The 17122-nt window shown below is 53.6% G+C and overlaps 1 protein-coding gene across 3 annotated transcripts in view; it reads left to right on the top strand.

Moving 5' to 3' along the window:
• LOC146859544 (CD5 antigen-like) overlaps window positions 1–17122 on the top strand; it is a 1596548-nt gene that overhangs the window by 1237952 nt on the left and 341474 nt on the right. For all 3 annotated transcript variants that reach the window (XM_085650242.1, XM_085650244.1, XM_085650245.1), the window contains one exon: window positions 14694–15014. In XM_085650242.1, the coding sequence (XP_085506368.1) occupies window positions 14694–15014 (321 nt within the window). The remainder of the gene's footprint in view (window positions 1–14693; window positions 15015–17122) is intronic.

The raw sequence follows: 17122 nt of genomic DNA, 5'->3' as shown, positions 1-17122 counted from the left end.
GACGGACTCAACCCCTCCTGGTCTGGAGCGCTGCCCAGTGTAGTGGTAATCCTGCCGCTGCTCTCTCCTGCTGACGGACTCAACCGCTCCTGGTCCGGAGCGCTGCCGAGCATAGTGGTAATCCTGCCGCTGCTCCCTCCTGCTGACGGACTCTACAGCTCCTGGTCCGGAGCGCTGCCGAGCATACTGGTAATCCTGCCGCTGCTCTCTCCTGCTGACGGACTCTACAGCTCCTGGTCCGGGGTGCTGCCCAGTATAGTGGTAATCCTGCCGCTGGTCTCTCCTGCTGACGGACTCAACCATTCCTGGTCCGGAGTACTGCCCAGTATAGTGGTAATCCTGCTGCTGCTCCCTCCTGCTGACGGACTCTACAGCTCCTGGTCCGGAGTGCTGCCGAGCATAGTGATAATCCTGCCGCTGCTCCCTCCTGCTGACGGACTCAACAGCTCCTGGTCCGGGGTGCTGCCCAGTATAGTGGTAATCCTGCCGCTGCTCCCTCCTGCTAACCAACTCAACCGCTCCTGGTCCGGAGCGCTGCCGAGCATAGTGGTAATCCTGACGCTGCTCTCTCCTGCTGACGGACTCTACAGCTCCTGGTCCGGAGCGCTGCCCAGTATAGTGTTAATCCTGCCGCTGCTCTCTCCTGCTGACGGACTCAACAGCTCCTGGTCCGGAGCGCTGCCTACTATAATGGTAATCCTGCCGCCGCTCCCTCCTGCTGACAGACTCAACCCCTCCTGGTCTGGAGCGCTGCCCAGTATAGTGGTAATCCTGCCGCTGCTCTCTCCTGCTGATGGACTCTACAGCTCCTGGTCCAGAGCGCTGCCCAGTATAGTGGTAATCCTGCTGCTGCTCTCTCCTGCTGACCGACTCAACCGCTCCTGGTCCGGAGCGCTGCCCAGTATAGTGGTAATCCTGCTGCTGCTCTCTCCTGCTGACGGACTCTACAGCTCCTGGTCCGGAGCGCTGCCGAGCATAGTGGTAATCCTGCCGCTGCTCCCTCCTGCTGACGGACTCAACCGCTCCTGGTCCGGGGTGCTGCCCAGTATAGTGGTAATCCTACCGCTGCTCCCTCCTGCTGACGGACTCAACCGCTCCTGGTCCGGGGTGCTGCCCAGTATAGTGGTAATCCTACCGCTGCTCCCTCCTGCTGACGGACTCAACCGCTCCTGGTCCGGAGCGCTGCCGAGGATAGTGGTAATCCTGCCGCTGCTTCCTCCTGCTGACGGACTCTACATCTCCTTTTCTGGAGCGCTGCCGAGCATAGTGGTAATCCTGACGCTGCTCTCTTCTGCTGACGGACTCAACCGCTCCTGGTCCGGAGCGCTGCCGAGCATAGTGGTAATCCTGCCGCTGCTCCCTCCTGCTGACGGACTCTACAGCTCCTGGTCCGGAGCGCTGCCGAGCATACTGGTAATCCTGCCGCTGCTCTCTCCTGCTGACGGACTCTACAGCTCCTGGTCCGGGGTGCTGCCCAGTATAGTGGTAATCCTGCCGCTGGTCTCTCCTGCTGACGGACTCAACCATTCCTGGTCCGGAGTACTGCCCAGTATAGTGGTAATCCTGCTGCTGCTCCCTCCTGCTGACGGACTCTACAGCTCCTGGTCCGGGTTGCTGCCGAGCATAGTGATAATCCTGCCGCTGCTCCCTCCTGCTGACGGACTCAACCGCTCCTGGTCCGGGGTGCTGCCCAGTATAGTGGTAATCCTGCCGCTGCTCCCTCCTGCTAATGAACTCAACCGCTCCTGGTCCGGAGCGCTGCCGAGCATAGTGGTAATCCTGACGCTGCTCTCTCCTGCTGACGGACTCTACAGCTCCTTGTCCGGAGCGCTGCCCAGTATAGTGTTAATCCTGCCGCTGCTCTCTCCTGCTGATGGACTCAACAGCTCCTGGTCCGGAGCGCTGCCCACTATAATGGTAATCCTGCCGCCGCTCCCTCCTGCTGACAGACTCAACCCCTCCTGGTCTGGAGCGCTGCCCAGTATAGTGGTAATCCTGCCGCTGCTCTCTCCTGCTGACGGACTCTACAGCTCCTGGTCCAGAGCGCTGCCCAGTATAGTGGTAATCCTGCTGCTGCTCTCTCCTGCTGACCGACTCAACCGCTCCTGGTCCGGAGCGCTGCCGAGTATAGTGGTAATCCTGCTGCTGCTCTCTCCTGCTGACAGACTCTACAGCTCCTGGTCCGGAGCGCTGCCGAGCATAGTGGTAATCCTGCCGCTGCTCTCTCCTGCTGACGGACTCAACCGCTCCTGGTCCGGGGTGCTGCCCAGTATAGTGGTAATCCTACCGCTGCTCCCTCCTGCTGACGGACTCAACCGCTCCTGGTCCGGGGTGCTGCCCTTTATAGTGGTAATCCTACCGCTGCTCCCTCCTGCTGATGGACTCAACCGCTCCTGGTCCGGAGCGCTGCCGAGGATAGTGGTAATCCTGCCGCTGCTTCCTCCTGCTGACGGACTCTACAGCTCCTTTTCCGGAGCGCTGCCGAGCATAGTGGTAATCCTGACGCTGCTCTCTTCTGCTGACGAACTCTACAGCTCCTGGTCCGGAGCACTGCCCAGTATAGCGGTAATCCTGCCGCTGCTCTCTCCTGCTGACGGACTCTACAGCTCCTGGTCCGGAGCGCTGCCGAGCATAGTGGTAATCCTGACGCTGCTCTCTTCTGCTGACGGACTCTACAGCTCCTGGTCCGGAGCGCTGCCCAGTATAGTGGTAATCCTGCCGCTGCTCTCTCCTGCTGACGGACTCAACAGCTCCTGGTCCGGAGCGCTGCCCACTATAATGGTAATCCTGCCGCCGCTCCCTCCTGCTGACGAACTCAACCCCTCCTGGTCGGAAGCGCTTCCCAGTATAGTGGTAATCCTGCCGCTGCTCTCTCCTGCTGACGGACTCTACAGCTCCTGGTCCTGAGCACTGCCGAGCATAGTGGTAATCCTGCCGCTGCTCTCTCCTGCTGACTGACTCTACAGCTCCTGGTCTGGAATGCTGCCCAGTATAGTGGTAATCCTGCCGCTTCTCTCTCCTTCTGATGGATTCAACTGCTCCTGGTCCAGAGCGCTGCCCAGTATAGTGGTAATCCTGCTGCTGCTCTCTCCTGCTGACGGACTCTACAGCTCCTGGTCTGGAGCGCTGCCCAGTATAGTTGTAATCCTGCCACTGCTCCCTCCTGCTGACGGACTCTACAGCTCCTGGTCCGGAGCGCTGCCGAGCATAGTGGTAATCATGCCGCTGCTCCCTCCTGCTGACGGACTCAACCGCTCCTGGTCTGGAGCGTTGCCCAGTATAGTGGTAATCCTGCCGCTGCTCCCTCTTGCTGATGGACTCAACCGCTCCTGGTCCGGAGCGCTGCCCAGTATAGTGGTAATCCTGCCGCTGCTCCCTCCTGCTGACGGACTCAACCGCTTCTGGTCCTGGGTCTGCCCAGCATAGTGATAATCCTGCCGCTGCTCTCTCCTGCTGATGGACTCTACAGCTCCTGGTGTGGAGTGCTGCCCAGTATAGTGGTAATCCTGCTGCTGCTCCCTCCTGCTGACAGACTCAACAGCTGCTGGTCCGGAGCGCTGCCCACTATAATGGTAATCCTGCCGCCGCTCCCTCCTGCTGACGGACTCCACCCCTCCAGGTCTGGAGCGCTGCCCAGTATAGTGGTAATCCTGCCGCTGCTCTCTTCTGCTGATGGACTCAACCGCTCCTGGTCCGGAGCGCTGCCGAGCATAGTGGTAATCATGCCGCTGCTCCCTCCTGCTGACGGACTCTACAGCTCCTGGTCCGGAGCGCTGCCGAGCATCGTGGTAATCCTGCCGCTGCTCTCTCCTGCTGACGGACTCTACAGCTCCTGGTCCGGGGTGCTGCCCAGTATAGTGGTAATCCTGCCGCTGCTCTCTCCTGCTGACGGACTCAACCACTCCTGGTCCGGAGAACTGCCCAGTATAGTGGTAATCCTGCTGCTGCTCCCTCCTGCTGACGGAGTCTACAGCTCCTGGTCCGGAGTGCTGCCGAGCATAGTTGTAATCCTGCCGCTGCTCCCTCCTGCTGACGGACTCAACTGGTCCTGGTCCGGGGTGCTGCCCAGTATAGTGGTAATCCTGCCGCTGCTCCCTCCTGCTGACGGACTCAACCGCTCCTGGTCCGGAGCGCTGCCGAGCATAGTGGTAATCCTGCCGCTGCTCCCTCCTGCTGACGGACTCTACAGCTCCTGGTCCGGAGCGCTGCTGAGCATAGTGGTAATCCTGACGCTGCTCTCTTCTGCTGACGGACTCTACAGCTCCTGGTCCGGAGCGCTGCCCAGTATAGTGGTAATCCTGCCGCTGCTCTCTCCTGCTGACGGACTCAACAGCTCCTGGTCCAGAGCGCTGCCCACTATAATGGTAATCCTGCCGCCGCTCCCTCCTGCTGACGGACTCAAACCCTCCTGGTCTGAAGCGCTTCCCAGTATAGTGGTAATCCTGCCGCTGCTCTCTCCTGCTGACGGACTCTACAGCTCCTGGTCCAGAGCGCTGCCCAGTATAGTGGTAATCCTGCTGCTGCTCCCTCCTGCTGACGGACTCTACAGCTCGTGGTCCGGGGTGCTGCCCAGTATAGTGGTAATCCTGCCGCTGCTCTCTCCTGCTGACGGACTCAACCACTCCTGTTCCGGAGTACTGCCCAGTATAGTGGTAATCCTGCTGCTGCTCCCTCCTGCTGACGGACTCTACAGCTCCTGGTCCGGAGCGCTGCCGGGCATAGTGGTAATCCTGACGCTGCTCTCTCCTGCTGACGGACTCTACAGCTCCTGGTCTGGAGCGCTGCCCAGTATAGTGGTAATCCTGCCACTGCTGCCTCCTGCTGATGAACTCTACAGCTCCTGGCCCGGAGCGCTGCCCAGTATAGTGGTAATCCTGCCGCTGCTTCCTCCTGCTGACAAACTCTACATCTCCTGGTCCGGAGCGCTGCCGAGCATAGTGGTAATCCTGCTGCTGCTCCCTCCTGCTGACGGACTCAACCGCTCCTGGTCTGGAGCGCTGCCCAGTATAGTGGTAATCCTACCGCTGCTCCCTCCTGCTGACAGACTCTACAGCTCCTGGTCCGGAGTGCTGTCCAGAATAGTGGTAATCCTGTCGTTGCTCTCTCCTGCTGACGGACTCTACATCTCCTGGTCCGGAGCGCTGCACAGTATAGTGATAATCCTGCCGCTGCTCTCTCCTGCTGACGGACTCTACAGCTCCTGGTCCAGAGCGCTGCCCAGTATGGTGGTAATCCTGCCGCTGCTCTCTCCTGCTGACGGACTCAACCGCTCCTCGCCTAGAGCACTGCCCAGTATAGTGGTAATCCTGCCGCTGCTCTCCCCTGCTGCTGGACTCTACAGCTCCTGGTCCGGAGCGCTGCCGAGCATAGTGGTAATCCTGCCGCTGCTCCCTCCTGCTGACGGACTCAACCTCTCCTGGTCCAGAGCGCTGCCCAGTATAGTGGTAATCCTGCCGCTGCTCTCTCCTGCTGACGAACTCTACAGCTCCTGGCCTGGAGCGCTGCCCAGTATAGTGGTAATCCTGCCGCTGCTCCCTCCTGCTGACGGACTCAACCGCTCCTGGTCCGGAGCGCTGCCGAGTTTAGTGGTAATCCTGCCGCTGCTCCCTCCTGCTGACGGACTCTACAGCTCCTGGTCCTGAGCACTGCCGAGCATAGTGGTAATCCTGCCGCTGCTCTCTCCTGCTGACTGACTCTACAGCTCCTGGTCTGGAATGCTGCCCAGTATAGTGGTAATCCTGCCGCTTCTCTCTCCTTCTGATGGATTCAACTGCTCCTGGTCCGGAGCGCTGCCCAGTATAGTGGTAATCCTGCTGCTGCTCTCTCCTGCTGACGGACTCTACAGCTCCTGGTCTGGAGCGCTGCCCAGTATAGTTGTAATCCTGCCACTGCTCCCTCCTGCTGACGGACTCTACAGCTCCTGGTCCGGAGCGCTGCCGAGCATAGTGGTAATCCTGCCGCTGCTCCCTCCTGCTGACGGACTCAACCGCTCCTGGTCTGGAGCGTTGCCCAGTATAGTGGTAATCCTGCCGCTGCTCCCTCTTGCTGATGGACTCATCCGCTCCTGGTCCGGAGCGCTGCCCAGTAAAGTGGTAATCCTGCCGCTGCTCCCTCCTGCTGACGGACTCAACCGCTTCTGGTCCGGGGTCTGCCCAGCATAGTGATAATCCTGCCGCTGCTCTCTCCTGCTGATGGACTCTACAGCTCCTGGTCTGGAGTGCTGCCCAGTATAGTGGTAATCCTGCTGCTGCTCCCTCCTGCTGACAGACTTCACCCCTCCAGGTCTGGAGCGCTGCCCAGTATAGTGGTAATCCTACCGCTGCTCCCTCCTGCTGACAGACTCTACAGCTCCTTGTCCGGAGTGCTGCCCAGAATAGTGGTAATCCTGTCATTGCTCTCTCCTGCTGACGGACTCTACATCTCCTGGTCCGGAGCGCTGCCCAGTATAGTGGTAATCCTGCTGCTGCTCTCTCCTGCTGACGGACTCTACAGCTCCTGGTCTGGAGCCCTGCCCAGTATAGTTGCAATCCTGCCACTGCTCCCTCCTGCTGACGGACTCTACAGCTCCTGGTCCGGAGCGCTGCCGAGCATAGTGGTAATCCTGCCGCTGCTCCCTCCTGCTGACGGACTCAACCGCTCCTGGTCTGGAGCGTTGCCCAGTATAGTGGTAATCCTGCCGCTGCTCCCTCCTGCTGATGGACTCAACCGCTCCTGGTCCGGAGCGCTGCCCAGTATAGTGGTAATCCTGCCGCTGCTCCCTCCTGCTGACGGACTCAACCGCTCCTGGTCCGGGGTGCTGCCCAGCATAGTGATAATCCTGCCGCTGCTCTCTCCTGCTGATGGACTCTACAGCTCCTGGTCTGGAGTGCTGCCCAGTATAGTGGTAATCCTGCCGCCGCTCCCTCCTGCTGACGGACTCAACAGCTGCTGGTCCGGAGCGCTGCCCACTATAATAGTAATCCTGCCGCCACTCCCTCCTGCTAACGGACTCCACCCCTCCTGGTCTGGAGCGCTGCCCAGTATAGTGTTAATCCTTCCGCTGCTCTCTTCTGCTGACGGACTCCACCGCTCCTGGTCCGGAGCGCTGCCGAGCATAGTGGTAATCCTGCCGCTGCTCCCTCCTGCTGACGGACTCTACAGCTCCTGGTCCGGAGTGCTGCCGAGCATAGTGGTAATCCTGCCGCTGCTCTTTCCTGCTGACGGACTCTACAGCTCCTGGTCCGGGGTGCTGCCCAGTATAGTGGTAATCCTGCCGCTGCTCTCTCGTGCTGATGGACTCAACCACTCCTGGTCCGGAGTACTGCCCAGTATAGTGCTAATCCTGCCGCTGCTCCCTCCTGCTGACGGACTCAACTGCTCCTGGTCCGGGGTGCTGCCCAGTATAGTGGTAATCCTGCCGCTGCTCCCTCCTGCTGACGGACTCAACCGCTCCTGGTCCGGAGCGCTGCCGAGCATAGTGGTAATCCTGCCGCTGCTCCCTCCTGCTGACTGACTCTACAGCTCCTTTTCCGGAGCGCTGCCGAGCATAGTGGTATTCCTGACGCTGCTCTCTCCTGCTGACAGACTCTACAGCTCCTGGTCTGGAGCGCTGCCCAGTATAATGTTAATCCTGCCGCTGCTCTCTCCTGCTGACGGACTCAACAGCTCCTGGTCCGGAGCGCTGCCCACTATAATGGTAATCCTGCCGCCGCTCCCTCCTGCTGACGGACTTAACCTCTCCTGGTCTGGAGCGCTGCCCAGTATAGTGGTAATCCTGCCGCTGCTCTCTCCTGCTGACGGACTCTACAGCTCCTGGTCCGGAGCGCTGCCCAGTATAGTGGTAATCCTGCCACTGCTCTCTCCTGCTGACCGACTCAACCGCTCCTGGTCCGTAGCGCTGCCCAGTATAGTGGTAATCCTTCTGCTGCTCCCTCCTGCTGACGGACTCTACAGCTCCTGGTCCGGAGCGCTGCCGAGCATAGTGGTAATCCTGATGCTGCTCTCTCCTGCTGACGGACTCTACTGCTCCTGGTCCGTAGCGCTGCCGAGCATAGTGGTAATCCTGCCGCTGCTCTCTCCTGCTGACGGACTCTACAGCTCCTGGTCCGGGGTGCTGCCCAGTATAGTGGTAATCCTGCCGCTGCTCTCTCCTGCTGACAGACTCAACCACTCCTGGTCCGGAGTACTGCCCAGTATAGTGGTAATCCTGCTGCTGCTCCCTCCTGCTGACGGTCTCTACAGCTCCTGGTCCGGAGCTCTGCTGAGCATAGTGGTAATCCTGACGCTGCTCTCTCCTGCTGACGGACTCTACAGCTCCTGGTCTGGAGCGCTGCCCAGTATAGTGGTAATCCTGCCACTGCTCCCTCCTGCTGATGGACTCTACAGCTCCTGGCCCGGAGCGCTGCCCAGTATAGTGGTAATCATGCCACTGCTTCCTCCTGCTGACAGACTCTACAGCTACTGGTCCGGAGCGCTGCCAGCATAGTGGTAATCCTGCCGCTGCTCCCTCCTGCTGACGGACTCAACCGCTCCTGGTCTGGAGCGCTGCCCAGTATAGTGGTAATCCTACCGCTGCTCCCTCCTGCTGACAGACTCTACAGCTCCTTGTCCGGAGTGCTGCCCAGAATAGTGGTAATCCTGTCATTGCTCTCTCCTGCTGACGGACTCTACATCTCCTGGTCCGGAGCGCTGCACAGTATAGTGGTAATCCTGCCGCTGCTCTCTCCTGCTGACGGACTCTACAGCTCCTGGTACGGAGCGCTGCCCAGTATGGTGGTAATCCTGCCGCTGCTCTCTCCTGCTGACGGACTCAACCGCTCCTGGCCCGGAGCACTGCCCATTATAGTGGTAATCCTTCCGCTGCTCCCTCCCGCTGACAGACTCAACCGCTCCTGGTCCGGAACGCCGTCCGGAGCACGCGCCTGCAATTAGAAACACAGTCGCCCAGCAGAGCCGGAGCCTTTCTAGTGCCTTCTGCTGCAGAACGCTTGCTTGAATGAGAAACCATCGTTCTCTGTATCAGCCTCATTTTTCTCTTTATTGAGTAACGTATGAGACATCTCAATCTTGGCTTATATTATTTCCTTATTCTTGACTACTACCTCAAGAGTGAGGCAAGCGCACGCTCTCAGGACGATAGTGGATTCCGCGCTTATATTACTTTTGGGTTTATTGAATCTTTTGGATAGTCTCCTTGGATCACAGCGTGGCTACTTGGTCAAGCCCTTTGGATGCCGTCATCAGTTACAACTGCTCGCAGATAACACTTTTCTGTGTGAACGGCATGTAAGTTTGTATTGGTGGAGGGGGGACTTATGACTGCTTCCCGTTGCATGGATTGTTCATATCAGGTTGTCTGACAGTGTGCTGGTAACCAGTCTGACACAAACAGAAATTCTCCAATTCCCACAATGTTTCATTATAGAACGAGTGCACCATGCCCTTGGGCTTCAGCCTCCCCCCGCCCCTGAGGCTATGGCTTGACTGCCAGATTTCTAAAGAGGATTAGATCCTAAGGAGGTACTGAGTATAAATGATATCAAATATGATTGCTAAAATGTAATGTGTTAGACCCGGCCTCGTGGCATGGCCATCCCTGTCCCCGCACCACATAACCTGACCCCTGCACCTCATGCAGCCCCCGAGCACACGGCCTAGCCGATCCTTCCCACCAGAACACACACACACCCGACCCGGACTTCCCCGTCCGTGGCCTTCCTCCTTTCGGCCACACCGGGCCCGCGTGCCCACTTCATGCACGATGATGGCCGCCCGGCCCCAGCGCGACCCTGGCCTAGAGGCGCCACTCTGGCTGGGGGACATCGCGCTCCCATTGGGATGAGAGAGGGAGGAGCAGTTTCCATCGCACCTCTGAGCTCCCCTGGGAAGGTGGGTTTCAATCGGCCCGCCGGCCTCCCTGAGGGCTGGCTCCACGCCTGCTGGGTGTCTGGGAATCCTCCCGACCCGGCCCTGAAAGGATCAAAAGACAATGGCAGGAAACCCCGACAAGCGACCCCCAGGTGACAAGACCCCTGCCTGCACAGACTCCGGACATCAAAGAGGGGTCATCCTATAACAAGGGGTGCTCTGGGACTATTCGGCAGATTCGCCTTTGGAACCACCTGAGACCTGCTGAGTGACTCGCGGCTCCCCGAAAAGATCGTAAGACCTCCGAACTGGTGCTTGAGCCCTGCTGAGTGACTCGCGGCTCCCCGAAAAGATCGTAAGACCTCCAACTTGTGCTTGAACCCTGCTGAGTGACTCGCGGCTCCTTGAAGATCGTAAGACCTCCGAACTTGTGCTTGAGCCCTGCTGAGTGACTCGCGGCTCCCCGAAAAGATCGTAAGACCTCCGAACTTATGCTTGAGCCCTGCTGAGTGACTCGCGGCTCCCACAGACGCTCTTGGTCCCGCCGGACCCCGACGACGACAAGCGTATCCCCCAGCTCGAGGATTGTGAGCTGTGCGCCGGGTACGCCCCTGCATTTGATCCATATCCCCAAAGACTGTCTCGCTACCTCCTACCTCCCCGAGACTCTGTGAGCCCGTGCTCTACTTGTATATATTTGCCTTGCTGATCATAAAGATCCTACGACTCCGATCTGATAAAGATTTGTTCTTAAGAACTCACAGTGTGGTGTCTCTTTGTCGTGTGGTGCCGAGTGTACGATCCTAGATACGAGATTCCTCCCCTGAGGAGTCTCCCGCCAGTGCCCGGCTACGATACCTTGAGGGTTGACCTCAGGCTAATCCGTGCCCCCCTCCGGGCCCCTCTGAGGTCGCCTTCTAACATAATGATATTCCTAAACTGTCCTGGAGTTGGATAGAGGAATGGCAATCCAGACCGACATGCACCATAAGAAAGATAAATGATAGGACAGACACAAATGGCAACGTGGCAAGTGTCCAAAACAAGTATTTCAAGGACAACATAAGGATAAAGACGCTGCTTACCCATCCAAATCATCTCTCAGGGAATATATGACAATGGAATGCTTAGATTCAGGACCACGATGGAAAATCCTTGTTACGCCCACTTGATTGGGCTTCACTCTCCTCTCAATCAGACGCAGAACTGTATATCATGCTGAGACAGGCCACATAAAGAAGATGGTCCGCATTGGACTGCTGTGGTTGAGGTGACAGATACACACTTGTCTTGCTTTCGCCTGCTTTGATCTTGCTTCCTGAGGCATGTTTATTCTCCAGACCTCATACCCTGGGAAGTCACACTTTACTCTTTAACTTTGTTTAATGGAGCCATGACCCCTTGTTATTCTTATGCAATCAATCTTTTCTTTATTTACTTGTTCTATGGGGGATTTATTTTAGGGATACACCCTACGTGGCTCACAACATCTTGACTGCAGTGAAAGGGGACACAGGCCCAGGTTAATTTCAACAGGTATTTCACTGTTTATGTGGGTGGGGAAACAGGTGTAGTTTGTTTGTTACTAGATATACGCCTAACATCAATTGCAGCACACCTTTTTATTGCTACATGTATGATATTTCCATCCATACATTTTAATACCCAAGCACATGCGCGATATAGCGAGCCCCCTCCATTGCCTCACTTTGTCAACGGGCTTGTTAATGAAATCAAACATGGAGCTGCGCTTAGGAGGGCAACAAATCAGCATACTATGGCTTTACGAAATCCACCGTCTTTCCACAAACGTTTTCACTCTTTTCCCTTCATTTTTGCTGAAACTCGTGTTTGTTGTCCTTAGGACTCGGAGCACTAAACATGATGACATTGGCTTTTATCCACTTGGCACATTTAATTTACTTGTAAAGTACAGTGGTACTACATGTACCCAGGGCATGTAAATTAATTGCCACTAGTGGGCCTGCAGCACTGATTGTGCTACCCACTTACATAGCCTTTTAAACATGTCCCAGACCTGCCATTGCATATTGTGTGCATAGTTTTAAACATTTTCCCACCCTTAAACCTTCCTTTTTAATGTATATACATCACTCCTAGGGTAGGCACTACACAACCCAAATGGCTGGGTGAAGTGTATTTGAAGGGGAACAACTTTTACAACGCACTACACTTACAACGCATTTTTTACAACGCAAAATCCATTACAACGCATTCCATTACAACGCATGCACTTACAATGCATTTTTAAAAACTACCTTTACAACGCATTCCATTACAACGCATACTACCTTTACAACGCATACCATTACAACGCATAATATTACATTACACTATCCAACACTTACCCTACTGTTGCACCCCCTGGAGTTAGAATAGTAATTTTTACCCCTATACTATCCAACACTTACCCTACTGTTGCACCCCCTGGAGTTAGAATAGTAATTTTTACTCCTATACTATCCAACACTTATCCTACTGTTGCACCCCCTGGAGTTAGAATAGTAATTTTTACCCCTATACTATCCAACACTTACCCTACTGTTGCACCCCCTGGAGTTAGAATAGTAATTTTTACCCCTATACTATCCAACACTTACCCTACTGTTGCACCCCCTGGAGTTAGAATAGCAATTTTTACCCCTATACTATCCAACACTTACCCTACTGTTGCACCCCCTGGAGTTAGAATAGTAATTTTTACCCCTATACTATCCAACACTTACCCTACTGTTGCACCCCCTGGAGTTAGAATAGTAATTTTTACCCCTATACTATCCAACACTTACCCTACTGTTGCACCCCCTGGAGTTAGAATAGTAATTTTTACCCCTATACTATCCAACACTTACCCTACTGTTGCACCCCCTGGAGTTAGAATAGTAATTTTTACCCCTATACTATCCAACACTTACCCTACTGTTGCACCCCCTGGAGTTAGAATAGTAATTTGTACCCCTATACTATCCAACACTTACCCTACTGTTGCACCCCCTGGAGTTAGAATAGCAATTTTTACCCCTATACTATCTAATACTTACCTTAAATGCAATTTAATATTATGCGTTGTAATGGTATGCGTTGTAAAGGTAGTATGCGTTGTAATGGAATGCGTTGTAAAGGTAGTTTTTAAAAATGCGTTGTAGTGTCATGCTATTGTTGGAATGCGTTGTAATGGATTTTGCGTTGTAAAAAATGCGTTGTAAGTGCATGCGTTGTAAAAGTGTGCGTTGTAACGACATACATCCGTATTTGAAAAGTATGATATGATTTTTAAGTGTTACATGTTCTGGTAGTGAAAAACTCCTAAAATCATTTTTCACTACTGCAAGGCTTGCCTCTCCCATAGGATAAGATTGGGTTGCATTATTACACCTAATAAGGGGTAACTTCTAAATAGGAACAGGTACACAGTTCGTGTTTAGTGTCTTTGGAAATATAATTAAAATCCTCTTTAATGGTAAAGTTGGACTTTAAATTACAGTTTTGTAAATGCCACTTTAAGAACTTTGGCATTTTCCTGCCTTAGTCATTTAGTGACTGCCCTTGGGTCATATGATTTGCTGAATTTGGCAGTTGGAGTTTGTATATTCTGCACAGACAGCTGCACATAATCAAGAGCTTGGGTATGCCTGGATGGACCATTACTGACAGGACGAAGGGTGCAGCTGGGCACAGACCCACTTGCAACTGAATAGGCTGAGTCCTGCCTTCACATAAAGGATTGCATACCCCCTGTAGTTAGGCTGGAGCAAGAACAGGGGAGCCAGGAAACCTGAGCACTTCATATGGAATTCTCTAGAGACTTCTCCCAAGACATCAGGTATAAATGTTGGACCTCAGACACCAACTCTCCACTCAGTCCACTTCTGAACCTGGGGAGGACTCTACCAGGAAGAAGGACTGCAGTGCTGCTGAAGACCTGCCACACTGATAGACTACTGCTCTGCTGGACTGCTGCCCTACTGTCCTGATGCTCTGCTTCCCTCCTGCCAGAGTGAGTCCAAGGGCTAGTTGGGAGGCCTCCTGGCCTCCTGATCAGAGCCTTAGGAACAGACCAGGCTCCAACAACCTTTAACCCAGAATCTGGCCTCTGGCCTCTTTGCAGCCTGCCCTCCAAAGTGGTGCCAGCCCAGTCCTGGACCCTTGGAAGTGAGTCTGAAGGTGCTCTGTCAGCACAACTGTGGTCTCAGCAGAACTGATTCATCACCTCTGCTGCATGACGCAAATCCCAGCAGAACCAACGCATCTCCTCTGCTGTACCATGTCCATTATTGAGGTGTTGCCGGACATACCACCCTGACTGCCTTCACTCCACCTGCCAAAATCTAAATTGGGCCCTAAGAAGTGGAGTCATACACTGTACAATTCTATCGTCTAATTGTTTAACGTTCTTCTAAGATAGACTCTAATGTTGTTAAAGGTATGCTTCTAAAAACTCCCATGGAACTGATTTTTTTTTGCAGATGCACATGATTGTGAAACACTAGTAACTAATGCTGCATCATGTATTATGAACAGTCTATTTGTACACAATTAATATACTTATGTATTTAATGGTGAGCTTCTGCTAATATGCTAGAATCTCGAAATGGCATTATTTATTTAAAGACTATTGCTAGATCATATTAGGTATATAAATTCAGGATTGACAGAGACAATGCTCAGCTTCGCAGATCTGTTTGTCCATCTGTGATCTCATGGAGGAGAAGCAGTGAAACCTGCTGACTGCTGATATTGTATCTCTTTACTCACCTTCAATTGTCTCCTTTCTAGAGGTGGTCAATGTACTCAATATCTGTTCCCTTCTCTTCCACTGGTCACAGGTGGTGCCGATGAGATCCGCTTGGTCAATGCTGGTGATGCCTGCAACGGGAGAGTGGAGGTCAGGCATGGGAAGCGATGGGGGACGGTCTGCGATACTCACTGGGATAAGAAGGATGCTGAGGTGCTCTGTAGACATCTTGGATGCGGATCAGCTTTAAGAGTACTAAGTGTCAATGGAGTGTTTGGAGCAGGATGGCACCGAGTGTGGCTGAGTCGGATTCGATGCACAGGAGCAGAGGCATCCTTCTTCGACTGTCCTCATGATGCGTGGGGACATACCACCTGTCACATCAGAAGTGATGCTGGAGTGCAATGTTCAGGTGAGAGAAAGGAGCACAAAGGGAAATATTCAGTTATGAAAACTAATATCATGAACGATAAGAATGTAGTAATGTTGTGATTGCTGAAGAATTGGACAGCGCTAATTGGGTGCAGGAAAGTCCTACCGGGTTTAGCCAGTGTGAACATGTCTCTCCCTCTAGAAGGGTGGAATGCTACCCCCACCGACAGAACTGTCGGGGGGTAGTATTACAAAGCGTTTGACACCAAACACGACATGTTTTGATCTGGCCATCTCAAAGTTAGCATTTACCGCAAAGTTATAATGCACTTAAGAGTATTTGGTATGGCTGTATCACAGAACAGCCATAAGGAAGTATTTCCGAAAGCTGCAGAGGGGCTCAGCTCATGCTTGGGTACCCTCTCATATAAAACCAAGCACTCTGCCTTCAGGATTGTCAAGGCCTGCCATAGGAGTGGCTTATAGGTTTATATGTGTCTGTATATAGGTGTGGATATAGGTAGCCTATACCACAGTAAGGGGTGCAAGCACACCCTTACCCAGGCTGCAGTAGCAGACCTGTGGTGTCATTTGGAGTGCTTCCCAGGGGTGGCATAAGACATGCTGCAGCCCCTGGTAGGCCTCTGAGGTACCTATGCCCTAGGTACATAGTATACCATATACTAGGGGCTTATAAGGCACTCCAGAATCCAATTAGATATGTACCTAATGTACATGGAAACCATTTTAGAGAGGAAGCAGCTAGGCTGTGGTTCTGATTAGCAGGGTCAAAGCCAGACTAAGGTCAAAAAACAGTGAAACACCAGCAAAAAGTGCGGGTACCCATGTGAAGCTGATCCTACTCTCCTACAAACCCCCCCCCAAAACACAGGGACATTAAACTAGCCTTGACCAGTTGAGTCTTCATGTTCTAAGTGGAAATTCCTAGAGAGTCCATCTGCCTTACATGGTTACTCCCAGGTCTATGTTTCACAGTAAAGTCCATCCCCTGTAGGGAAATGGACCACCTAAGCAGTTTGTTGTTTTCACCCTTCATTTTTTTTATCCATGAGAGTGGCTTATGGTCTGTCTGAACAAGGAAGTGAGTACCAAAGAAGAATGGCCTCAATTTCTTCAGAGCCCAAACCACAGCAAAGGCCTCTCTCTCAATGACTGACCAACGTTTCTCTCTAGGGGTCAGCCTTCTGCTTATGAAAGCTACTGGCTGATCCTGACCTTCTTCATTCAATTGTGACAGTACAGCCCCAACCCCCAATTCAGATGCATCAGTTTGAACAATAAACTTTTTGGAGTAGTCAGGACTCGGCAGAATGGGAGCAGTACACATGGCCTGCTTCAGGTCATCAAATGCCTTTTGACAGCTAGCTGTCCAATGAACCTTTTTGGGCATTTTCTTAGAAGTAATGTCATTCAAGGGTGTCACAATTGATCCATACCCTTTGACAAATCTCCTATAGTACCCAGTCAGGCCTATGAAGGCTCTCAGCTGAGTCTGGGAAGTGGGAGCAACCCAGTCCATTATGGTCTGGATTTTGCTCTGCAATGGTTGATCCTGGCCTCCACCTACTAGGTGGCCCAAGTACACAACCTGACTCTGCCCTATCTGGCACAAAGTAGCCTTGATAGTTTGGCCTGCTTTTTGCAGGGCCTCCAAAAAATTCCTTAGGTGGACCAGGTGATCCTCCCAGGTGGAGCTAAAGACAGCAATATCATCTAGATATGCTGTACTAAAGGACTCCAGCCCTGTGAGAACTGTATTCACCAACCTTTGGAAAGTGGCAGGTGCATTCTTCAAACCAAAGGGCATTACCACATATTGATAGTGCCCACTAGGGGTAGAAAATGCTGTTTTAGGCTTTGCATCATCAGCTAGTATGATCTGCCAGTAGCCAACTGTCAAGTCTAATGTACTTAGAAACTTGGCTGAGGCTAGAGTATCTATTAGCTCACCTGCCCTTGGTATTGGTTGGGCATTAGTCCTAGTGACTGCATTGAGACCCCTGTAGTCCACACAAAACCTCATCTCTCTTTTTCCACCACTGGTGTGGGGTTTTGGAACAAGGACCACTGGACTAGCCCAAGGGCTATCTGCGGGTTCAACAACACCTAAATCCAACATTTTCTGGA

This window comes from Triturus cristatus, chromosome 3_2, assembly GCF_964204655.1.
Source record: "Triturus cristatus chromosome 3_2, aTriCri1.1, whole genome shotgun sequence".
Taxonomy (NCBI): Eukaryota; Metazoa; Chordata; class Amphibia; order Caudata; family Salamandridae; genus Triturus; species Triturus cristatus.
This window is presented reverse-complemented; position numbering and strand designations above follow the sequence as displayed.